The sequence below is a fragment of the Lepisosteus platostomus genome, chromosome 23 (genome assembly GCF_059453375.1).
Source record: "Lepisosteus platostomus isolate fLepPlt1 chromosome 23, fLepPlt1.hap1, whole genome shotgun sequence".
Classification (NCBI taxonomy): domain Eukaryota; kingdom Metazoa; phylum Chordata; class Actinopteri; order Semionotiformes; family Lepisosteidae; genus Lepisosteus; species Lepisosteus platostomus.
In genome coordinates, this window is record NC_142633.1 from 9,255,364 (window position 1) to 9,267,454 (window position 12,091).

At 44.4% G+C, this 12,091-nt stretch overlaps 1 protein-coding gene across 3 annotated transcripts; it reads right to left on the reverse strand.

The window, feature by feature from the left end:
• Positions 1 to 4,441: 4,441 nt before the first annotated feature.
• Positions 4,442 to 9,179, reverse strand: aurkaip1 (aurora kinase A interacting protein 1). Of its 3 annotated transcripts, none has more exons than XM_088617281.1 (4): positions 9,086 to 9,179; positions 7,610 to 7,722; positions 6,045 to 6,514; positions 4,442 to 4,836 (listed from the first exon to the last, which is right to left on the reverse strand). In XM_088617281.1, the coding sequence occupies exons 2-4, from the start codon at positions 7,659 to 7,661 to the stop codon at positions 4,720 to 4,722; spliced, it is 639 nt and encodes a 212-aa protein (XP_088473407.1). In that variant the 5' UTR covers positions 7,662 to 7,722; positions 9,086 to 9,179; the 3' UTR covers positions 4,442 to 4,719. The 3 variants fall into 3 exon arrangements, with proteins under 3 accessions (XP_088473407.1, XP_088473408.1, XP_088473405.1); XM_088617282.1 differs by having other exon boundaries at positions 7,610 to 7,740; positions 9,086 to 9,177; XM_088617279.1 differs by lacking the exon at positions 9,086 to 9,179 and adding an exon at positions 8,764 to 9,056.
• Between the last annotated feature and the right edge of the window lie 2,912 nt (positions 9,180 to 12,091).

Below are 12,091 nucleotides of genomic sequence, written 5' to 3' on the forward strand. Positions count from 1 at the left end.
CCCACGGCATTAGGACATAGGGTTCAGTTCTGGACCTGTGGTGCTGTCTGCGTGGAGTCTGTAAGTTTTGCCTGTGTTCGTGTGAGTTTCCTTCGGGTGCTCCTGTTTCCTCCCACAGTCCAAAGACATGCTTGTAGGTTAATTGGCTTCTGGGAAAATGGACCCTGGAGCGTGTCTGTGTGTGTCCTGCGATACACTGGCTTCCTGTCCAGGGTGCACCCTGCCTTGCGCCCGTTGCTTGCTGGGATAGGCTCCGGCTCCCCCTGCAGTACTGTATTGGATGAAGTGGTTAGAAAATCGATGGATGGTTGACGTACAAACACAGGCTGGAATGACACTTGGTCAGGTCAAGTCAAGCACTCCCATTTTAAGCACCTTCGGTGCTTCACAGGCTCATTGGATAAACTCCCCAATTGCACCAGTTAAACACGTCTTGGACGCCAAACCACTAAAGCTAAATAAGAGGACATCTGAAACCCCAGCACCTGACGCAAGCTTCAGACTCATTCTGGACCCTGTGCTGCCACTGGAAAACTCATCTAAAAGAGGCATGACTGAGTAAAGAGTTCAATGAAAGGTGTGATATGCCTTGTGAACCAACCGAGCTTCTTTTCAAGGGGAGCAGAAATCAAGAGACCAGTGGCTGAGACGCACTGATCCATGTGTAACTCTGCAAGACGATTTCTGTTTTGAGGCCAGCGAGAGAGCAGCAGGGGTGCAGCTGTCTGCAGTCTGTCCTGCTCGGAGACAGGCTGCACAACTGACTCATTGCCTTGACACGTGAAGCAATTATTATTACTTCTTAGTTTCGTCTTTATTATTATTATTATTATTATTATTATTATTATTATTATTATTATTATTATTATTATTCCCATCCAGGGCCATTGCTTGCTAGGATTGGTCCTGTCTCCCCAGCAACTCTGATCTGAATTGGATGTAGCAATTAGAAAATGGATGGATGATTGACTAATACTACTAATACAATCTGAGCACTTTAAGAAACCTAAGGTACTGTATGATAGCACAAATGTAATACACATTACACCAATAAAACCGAGAGTCAAATTAATATTAAAAGGTTGCGCCATGCTCTCACGTAATCAGTCACCTAATTCTGACAAACGCCGGCGCACTCCCACGACCTCAGTCAATCAGACACCAGCCCGATCCCATTCCCGAAAAACGACAGCGCACAATCTGATCGTCCTATCACGTCTCTCGCGTCTCACCACACCTTCTATTGAAACCTTCCTCAACACGCACTTCACCGCTTGGTATTAAAGGTAGATATTAAATCAAGGGTTATTAAATTGCATAACAGACCAGTAAGGCTTCATTTAAAATATTATTTTGTTCTAATTTAGTTACAGTTATTATTTCCAGAATCTTACATACAATGGATGTGTACAGTTCTGGTCACTACGTTATAGAAGATATATTGCTGCTCTGAAATCAGTCCCTAGAAGAGCAAGCAGATATGTTCCAGGGCTGAAGGGAATGTCATGCAATCAGTCCCTAGAAGAGCAAGCAGATATGTTCCAGGGCTGAAGGGAATGTCATGCTCCGACAGGCTGGAGGAACTGGGCCATTTTCCTTGAACTGAGAAGACCACGAGGGGACCCGATACAAGCATCCAAAACCCTCAGAGGCTCTGACAGTCAAGTGGATTTCTTCAGAACGAACCGTGAAACATGAACCAGGGGGTTACAAGTGGAAACTGTGTGGAAGTGCATTGGAAACTGAGCACAGAAGGCACCGCTTTACCCAAAGGGTTGTGGGAGCGTGGAACAAGCTACCCAGCCATTTTGTTAAAGATGGATTGCCTGGTTTAGTTCCAGAAATGGCAGGATGAGATCCTTGGATCAATTATCTACTAACTTGCAAACTGGCTGGATGGGCCGAATAGCTTCCTCTCACTTGTGAACTCTATGTTCTTATTGACACCATCACCGAAATCAACAGCTGTCTGCTTGCATTCTGGAACATCTGCTCATCTGAGGTCGGCCACAGCACAGAGCGGCATTTTCTGTCCCTGATGTGTTTCCTATTGCAGTGCGGGTCAGGAGTGAGGGAGGACTGCAGAGATAGCCGTGCTCCGATGTAAACAAGTTCTGGAAGGAGCAGCTTGTGTTTTGGGAAGACTGAGAGGGGACAGACAAAGCGTGGGAGGGAAGGATGTGCTGGAAAAGAGAGGGATAGGGAAGACGAGGCGTGTCCCTCATCCGAGTCCAGAGCTTTGGCAAGGAGCACCCCTGGGAGACACGGAGACAAAGACAGTGCCTAAAGGAGGAGGACTGGCACACAGTGACAAGCAGACAGACAAGGGGAAGGACTGGTTAACTGAGACAGACAGAGGCTGGGTACCATCACCACAGGCTAACCTGCCCTGAGGGCTGTGATGGTGTTTCAGCTTCCTACCAGCAGTTTACCCAAATACCGTGGTAAGGCTCTGAGCTTTCCACATCTGGTAACTGCACCAGGAGCAACAGCCAAGCCACAGCAATCCCAGACTGAAGCTAGTGTATTTATAGGCCCAGGACACAGCAGGACACTCGCAGTGCAGGCTGCCGAGTCAGCTTGCACCGGCTCCCAGAAAACTCTTAGGAGAACAATAAGGACACTATTGGAACACTCAGCCCCCCGGCCAGCACCCATATTGGTGTTTAAGGGCTGGGCGGCGATGTGGTTTAAAAACATATCCCTCCTGCTGCCTTGGGCTTGGGTCACAGGTGGTGCTGGAGTTCGCAGCCCAGACACCGACTACGAGATAACATTAATCTCAAATCTCTTGGTTAATTGCACAATAAGATAAGATAATCCATTTTAAATGGGCAACTCAGAATGTAATAGTCACACAAATATCAAAGAAATATCATAAATCACTGCAGTTTTATAGTAAACATCATTAAAGTAGCCTCCCGGAATGAAAGTCAATGAACAGTCTTGCGTTAAACTGAACACAGTGTCCCATTAATCCATGTTAACAGGCTAGAACTGTAATGTGAGAGGCTTGGTATTTTCATTGAGAGAACACCAGACTATGTGAAAGGCAGAAATCTGTAACAAACCCCTCTCCAGAAGCAGTAAGATACTCTATACTTTTAAATCACAGATACTTCAATGTGGCCTTAGAATTTGTAACACTAAAAGTGTTAGTTACTTTTCCAAGAAAGATTAAAAATATAACTAATGCATCAAGTGTTTTAATTGACTTGGTATTCCTTATTCTTTTTGACATTGCGAGTCCTGGAAGACGTACAGTTTGTATCTGCAGTTTGTATCTTGGACCTGGTGCCACTTCAGACGTCCTTGCAGGACAGTCTTAATTACGGTCCCTGACTTCAGTCTCCCTTTATGATTCTAGCAAGTGATTACCTGCTGCCTCACAGCTCTGGGGTCCTGGGCTCTTCTTTATCTTCCTCCCACAGTCCAAACACATGCTGTCCTCATGAACTGGCATCTCTACAATCGCCCCTTCCAGTGCAAGTATGCATGTGCCCTACAATAGACTGGTGTCCTGTCCAGGGTATACCTGGCCATTGTCTGCAGTTTTAGGCCTATGTCTTCATGGAAAAATGGATGATTCTATCCACCCCAAGGGTAAAAATAAGTTACAGCATCATAAGCTTTATTTTGTAGAATGCTCCACTGTTGTGTAATTAACAATGTATATATATATATCTATGCTGGCATATCAAAGTAAGCTTATAGAGCTTATACCAAAAATTGTGCAAGTAGTATGGATTTTCTTTACTGAAATCACTCTGCTGTTAATTGGCAACACTAAATTTTGTTGCGATATGCACACCTATCATTCTAGGTTCAAGGATACAAAGAGCAATTAATCCCTTACCCGCTTTTACTATTAAGCTAGCATGCCAATGATTACTCATGAGGTTTAGTGCTTCACACAGGTGGCATCCCTGCCCAAGTGCCCAGGGGCTAAGTGTGTTTCAGCAACTGGAGAGGCACTGTGCTGGTCTAGGCAGATACCGCAAAGCTGGACTCTGCTGTTCTGGGCTCCTTGGTTTGGCAGTGAAAGCCCTCATCTGGAACAATCCTCTTGGACACATAAAGGGAGGGGATATTCACTCATCTTGCTGACTTTGAACTGTGGGGCGAAATTGTGCTTTTGGTATTTCGATATGGTAAGCGAAACGATGGAAAAAATGAGCCCTCCAAGTTTATTCACAAGACAAATTATATTCACAAGCTTCAGGAAACTCTGCACCTTACTGCCACCTGGTGTGCCTATGCGAGCGTTGCACCATATGTAAAAGCACCACTTTGGCATGCTGACCGCTAATCCTGGCCACAGGTCACGACAGAGAAGAACCAGAAGAATTCAGGAAATTGTGAGGCCGCAGTCTGGCGAAGGATTGTGCATACTGAACAGCCTGCGAGCAAGGTCTGACAGAAGAGAGAAACTTAAATACAGTTCTGCAAGTGAAACAGAACCCCTTTTTATTAAATACAACATTCAGCAAACCAACAGCGTATCAGTAAGATGCCAGCTTTGGGTCAAGGGTTGTATCAGCGCCTTCCAACATGTTTGCATTCCTTTTTCCTGGTACTTCCTGATGCAGGTTCATGTTTGACATCTCTACTAAGATGGTCATGTAAGGCTGAGAGTCTGACAGTCTGGTTGCTCTGGCACTCTGAGCAGTTGCCCCCTCGCCTGGCTTATGTGGATCTTGTGTTTGTGGGGCACAGCAGTCACTCCCCCTTGCCCTGGTACTGCTTAATGTAGATCTTCGGAGTTGTCCATCCCTCGGGCGCCTTCTTCAGCCCCGCACGCACCCAGATCCTCTTCAGATCCCTCTCGAACCGCCCCTGGCGCAAAACGAGACAGACACTGAGCCAGGCAGAAGCGCAGTCCCCACCGCAGTCCCACGAGGCTGACGCAACACTACGATCAGAGCTAAACTCACCACGCTCAGACAGACTCACTCACTTCGCAAGGAAACAACACAACAGAGGACTGCAATCAGTACAGCCTATTAAAGCCAGTAGAAATCACTCGTCTATGTTAGCTGTGATTTCTAGTCCTAGCGCTCAACACGGGGTTCAGTGAACCCAGTTATTTGATTTTCCAGCGAGTATTTCTAGCAGCCGGCAGTCATGTCACCCAGCAACTCACATCTGGCAACCCACTGAAGGCTAAGCAGGTGTGAGCCTGCTTAGCCTTAGTAAAACTAAGGCTGCTGCTGGAAGAGGTGTTAGTGCGGCCAGCAGGGGGTCCTAATGTCTCAGTATAGTGACGGGGACACTATACTGTAGAAAGGCGCCATCCTTCAGATGAGACGTAAAACTGAGGTCCTGACTTTCTGTGGTCATTAAAAATCCCAGGGTGTTTCTCGAAAAGAGTAGAGGTGTAACCCTGGCATCCTGGCCAGATTTCCCATTGGCCTTTATCAATCATGGCCTCCTAATAATCCCACCTCTGAACTGACTTAATCACTCTGTTCTCCTCCCCACTGAGAGCTGGTGTGTGGTGAGCGTTCTGGCGCACTGGCTGCTGTCACATCATCCAGGTGGGGCTGCACACTGGTGGTGGTGGTGGTGGAGGGGAGGCCCCATTACTGTAGAGCACTTTGAGTGGAGTGTCCAGAAAAGCGCTATGTAAGTGTAAGCAATTATTCATTATTATTATTATTATTATCATCCAGGTGGGGCTACACACTGGTTGTGGTGTAGGAGAGTTCCCATAAGAATATTATTATTATCATCATCATCGTAAACTATGTAAAAACTAAATGTAAAAAACCATGTGAAGCAGTCAATAATCAAAAAAGTGTTAAGCCCTGACAGGATCAAAAAGTGAAGTGGGAAGGCGCTCACCTAGTGTGCCAACGACATTGTTTGCATGTCTCAATCAGTAATCCTTCTAGGTTCTATGTGGATTCTCACCATCTCTTTCTCTCTCCATGTCTGAGTTGCCTCACACTTTGGATCTCCCCCTCTCTGGATTTCCAGTTCTTTCCCTCCCACCGCGTCTATTCACTCGTGTTCTCTCAAGCGCTCAGTTCACGGATTCTGACCTGTTTCCTCTTCCTCCGGCCCTCGATCACCCTCCTCCGCAGGAACTTGGTGCGTTTTAGCAGCTTCTTGTACTTGTGTCGGTTCATCTTCCTGCGGCGGATCTCCAGGACGTTCTTGCAGCTCAATGGCCTTATGCCCTCATCTGCCCCTGGGGTGGGGTTTCCAGAGGGGGGCAGTGCCTTTGGCTCAGACTCACCAACTCCCTCCTCTAGGGGCTGGGGATCAGTGCTGCCTCCTAGTGATGGGAGGGAGTAGCGCAAGGACAGCCAGCTCTCCAGGGGGGACACTGCCAACTTTCGAGGGACAAGCAACTCTTCTAGTTCTGGGGAAAGGGTTATCCAGCGCTGTGGGGAGTGAGCGCTATCTACTGCAGCTTTACTGCTGTACCTTGCCCGGCCACAAGGGGGCAAGCGGCATCGAGGGTTCACTCCTTCTATGCCGCCAAACCTTCCAGGGATTTGTAAGCAACCTGGAAGGGTGATAAGTGAGAACAATTTCACACAGTGTGTCCAACATTTGGCAATCACAATATCCAAACTAAAACTACAGTATTTTTTTCTGCAGGCCTCCCAAGTGGCTCAAAAACAAAAGCACCCGCTCAGAGCTTGAGATGAGCTCTACGTTCCAGATATCGCTAGTTTTAGCAGGGGTTTTGTCACAAGCAGACTGTCACCAGGAGTCCTTGGGGTTCTGTGCACAATTAATATAGCACCATCACAGTCCGCAAGGGCTTTCCCCAGTGTTATCCTAACCTATGTAACCACAGGCCTGTGGGGAGATCAGTGAAAAATCCACCTCTCTTCCACCTGGTGCTGAAGCTACTGAACATAAGCTGCAAAAGATGAGCGACAGGACAGAGGTGTCTGCACTTCCCCAACTTCCCCATGCGGGTTCAAGGGTAGTTGCCATGAGTCATAAAACCAAAGAGGACATAAAGACAAAATGGGCGATTCCACAGAGGGTGGATAAACAAAAAGTGATTGGCTAACTTCCTCATTGAGTTTCTGATACAATTTGCCCTTTAATGACTGCAAAGAGAACTTTATCAAACTGTTGAGGCACTGCTGGTCTTCTGGGATTGCAAAAATATTCTACAATAAGGAACAAGTAAAGGTTTATTCCACGCTGAAAAGAGAAGGAAAGAAACACAACGTTTCAGCTGTGGAGCCTTCCATGGCTTGTGACACCCGAAGAAGGCTCCACAGCCGAAACGTTGTGCTTCTCTCCTTCTCTTTTCAGCATGGAATAAACCTTTACTTGTTCCTTTGCAGCCTACACATGCTGACGCAGCTGCCTACTTGAACTACTTTATTCTACAATAAACCAATTGAGAAAAAACTGAAAAATAAGTATTTGTGGTTATAAACCTTGTAAGTTACTGCCTGAAAATGATTTATTCAGCTAATTACTTTGTACTTTTTTCACATTTTATTTATAACTGGAATTCCATTCACTAAAGACATAAACTCATCCCGGTGATTAAATGACGATATCATTCAGTGAGTGCAAGCAACTCCACCTGTGGAACATGAGCAAGAATGCTTTCCGGTATCTCAGCGCTCACCTGACACCGTGCAGCTTGCTCTGAGACGCAGTGCCAACCTGGAAACAAACATCTTCTTGCCTGTTCGAAATCCTACAAGGTCATGAAAACCCCCAAGTTCATCCCACTGTCTCCTGAAACACACATTTACACTATTCAGACATATCGATCAGTTCAAAAATTACGTCATGTAAATGAAATGTCATGCTCCTTTTATTAAACTTTTTTATAGTATTAAAAATGCATACACAGTCATCAGTTTTCTGTATTCTGTAATGCTGCCTTTTTGCTTCATTGCACAATATAATTTTCAGTATTGACAGTTGTTTCAGAAATCTGAACATTTAGAGCAGAGATCTCCAACCCTGTTTCTGGTGAACCTCAATCCAGTAAATCTCATTGGTCACCCTAAATCACCCCTTTCTACAGATCAGCAGTACTTGGAAAGTACTAGTGAACTAAGCAAGTTGACTTGGACAAGATTTAATTTTCCAAATGAGTTCTCATTTATTTCATTTGAGTTACTCGGAGTACAGATAACAGGTGTCTTAAGTACGGATGAGGGAAGAAGACTCAAGTTGGGTTATTTTGCGGTTACTGTGGCAGGGCTGGAGTTGTCTAATTTACGAGTACTGGTACATACAAATCCGATAGCGCGGAGGTGATAAATCACAGTCTTGGAGTTCCAGTATTCCAGTGGTTTTAGAGACACCAGTAATAAGCAGCTAAATAATTAAACCAGACAACCGGACTTGTATCTAAAATAATCAGTTAAACTAAACTGGAACGGAAGCCCGGAGCACAAGGCTTAACTAACCCTCGTGTACGTTGCTGTCGTCGGCCACCGTTGCAATAAACCGTCGCAGAATCCTAAATAGTCACGTTTTTAACGATGAATAAAACAAATACCTAAGTATCATTTGGGGATTATACAAATTACTTTCCAATTCAAATGCTGATGCAATCCACCGTTATAAATGTAGTACTTTGCGCTATTGTGTGTTACGCAAAAGACTTTTAAGTTCCCCATCGGAGCCTGATTTCTTGCAGTTTTAGTTCAAAAGATAAAACACGTAAGTACTTTATCAAAGCAGGAGGGACAAGTTAGACGCGTGTCTGCGTAACATCATTTCGTTGAAACCGACTAGAAACCACACACTCACGGTAGCCTTTACCTGTTGTTGAGCACGAACCGTTGACGTATGGTACCGGCAACATACATGAATTACATATTAATTAAGAGGAAAAGTCACAGCTCATTAAAGCTCAGTCATAAGCAAACGTACAAAACATCACAGTACTATACAAGGTACAAATGATCCATAAGCAACAACGTTACCGTATACCCACTAGTTACTTTCCGAGGTCAAATTAGAGAACATAACACTTCAATGCACAAACATGAACAGTGTTCAAGCTACAACTATTTTATAAATATATATTAGATGTTAACCCAGATTTAATTTAATAGAAAACGTCTAATTTTCTCCCACTTACCTTAAAAATACGCTTCTTCAATGTGACTCCAAGACTACACTTCCTGTCCTGACCATTTATTCTTCCCCGCTGGAAAGCCAGATTCTCCCACTCACTAAAACGTCCGGAAAGAAACGCGGGTTACTCAGCTAATGTACCGATGAACAACGCAGCGAAATAATATTCAATGTGAATGAATAATGCATTTCTCTTCTCATTATGTGATAGATTAGAAATTGGACACAAAGCATGAAAATGGAACAGGATAAACGAGACAAGTTAGATGACATTATGAAATAAATTAAGTACATTAAATTGTATTCTCGAATCTCGCAGTAATTAAAAAGGGTGACAAAAATATATTAATCATTTTTATATAAAAGCTAAAAAACTTTGAATATTGATTCTGTCACGATCAACAAGGAAAGGGTAAATTTCAGGCAGAAGTCATGGGCTGTACGTTATTTCCGATTCAATGCCAGCATCTGGTTTTACACCGTAATATTTACGTAGATACAAACTGAAACAAAGACACAAGACTCACGTGGTTAGTTTGACCTCCATCTATTTTATTGGTGGAGAAAAATACATTTTATATGAATCAGCAGCAGAATGCACACTCCTGAGAGAGGACTGTGGATAACTTGGACCGCTTTTCACTGAAATTACTGCTTTTATCAGCTGGATTTTGTTTAGACACGATTTCTACCTCAGGGAGAAACATGGGAGAAAGAGCTGACAAGCATGTTTTTTTTTAAGTTCACCTGGATATCAAAATAATCTTTTCTTCTCTTCACCTATGTCTAAATCCCTGTTTTTGTTGTTGTTGTTTTTTTTTTTGATGTCGTGAAGCCAGAAAGGCTTTCATCTTTTTCTTAAGGCACTAAGCTGGGACTTTGCTTTCTCTTTCTCCAAAGCCGGGCCTAGTTCTGCTGGGCAGGGCAACATGAACAATGCTGGCTTGTGCAAACAGAAGCACTGTTGTCAAGTTGTAAATCTGCAGAGCTCCAGTTTGTCATCTGCAGACCCAGTGATTCCACACAATAGTAACGCTTTTGTTGCCTCTTCAGTGGAAAAAGATTTAACTTGATTTGAGAAGCAAACAGCTCTATATGTGTGGCTGCTGGAGCATAACAGTGACATAGACCATCAATAACAAATCACTTAAAATTACCCCCCTGGAAGCTCTCCCTGCAGGAGTGAATACAGAAGTGTATTCAGGAAAGGAAGGCAGCATGGTGGCACAGTGGTTACCATTACTGCCTCACAATGCTGGGGCCCTGGGTTCAGTTCTGCGGTGCTATATATGTGGGGTTTGTATATTCCCCCCAGTTCACTTGGGTTTCCTCCCACAGTTCAGAGACATGCTGGTAGGTTAATTTCGACAGTGACCTGTTTCTGGACTAAACGCATCTACACATCTACTGCTACATCTGTTCTCTTTCTTTTTCTTTTTCCCGTTTACAACCATTTTTTTGTGCAATATATGCCAGGGACCTGTGCAATACATTTATATTTATATCTATATTTTCATCTATATTTATATTCATATGTGTGATACGATTTTTCTGTGTACTGTTCTGTTCTAGTTTGTTCTTGTGTGTCCGGACTGTGAGTAACTCTTGTATTGTATTGTATGTATTGTACTATTATTATATAATTCGTTACACTGTGGCTGTGTTGTGTGTGTTAAGCTGCTGTTGCACTGCAATTTCCCTCACGGGATCAATAAAGTATCTATCTATCTAATTGTCTTCTGGGAAAACTGGCCCTGGCGTGAGTGTGTGTCCTGTCCAGGGTGTATCCTGCCTTGCACCCCGTTGCTTGCTGGGATAGGCTCTGGCACCCACCACGACCATGAATTAGATGAACAGTTCAGTAGATGGATGGAGGGACTCAGGAGAAGCTTGGTGTTGAAAACAATAGTTTGACATGGTCCCTGCATGTGAAGCTGGTTACATGTGGCAGGACACTTCTCTCACAGGACTGGATCACTTGCATTAGGAATTTGATTTTCCACATAGCCCAGATCTCACGTTATCCCGGCTTTGATCATAAGAGAACTTGAGAAATATCGCTTACCGCTCCTAGAGAAACTCAAGTGTCACTTCCTCTCACACAGTCAGTGGCCGGACTACGACGACGATGATTGCTTTAAAGTTATCCATAGACTGTACTATTATAACTTGAGTTTATTAAGGAAAACAATTAAGGAAAGCAACGTAAATAAGTCGCACACCGATAAGCAAAGTGGTCTTTCAGTGGGAAACTCAGAGAGACGTTACAGTGTGAAGAAGGGGCATAATGTCAGATACAGTAAAATTTACTCTTACTGTACTTAACTGTTTATTATGCCAAAACCTTTGCTGAGCAATGACGGTGTTGCGAGCGGATTGTGTCAGGGGGTACAGGCGTACTAGAGTGGAAGAACGTCACCGTGCATAGTAACACAGACACCGTTCAGCTTACACAGGGGTGGTGGAGGCGAGTCCCCATTACCCGTGAAGAGTGGAGTGTCCAGAAAAGCGTCATAGAAGTTTAAGGCATTATAATTAGGAATCAACGCAAGAGCCATGGGCTAGACAGGTAAGATTTGCCGCCCGAACGAATGGAGATGTGGGCGTGAAAGTTTTAAAAGCTGAAATCCGTAAGTGAGATACTGTACAACGACTCCTCTTTAACAAAACCACCCCAGGCGCGTCTTAGACAAAAGTTACACGATGTCACGGCACGTTGCGTGTTATATATTCAACACCGCACACTATTCGCACGTTTGCAAGTGAAAAACAGAAGCAGTTAGACTAATACAAAACTTATATTTATTCAAGCACGCATGCGTTTAGTTTCCTCTTGCTCATCCAGTCTGAGGCCTTTTCTCTTAAGTATCACACCTCTTTCTCACCTGGAGGGTAGACTTACTGTAGAACTTCTTGACCTAAGCAGGACGCCTCAGCGCGGTACGTCCCTCTGTGGGCAGTCAGCATCGCATCGCGACAGCCGGCCCTGTCCGGCCACAGACGCGCCCTG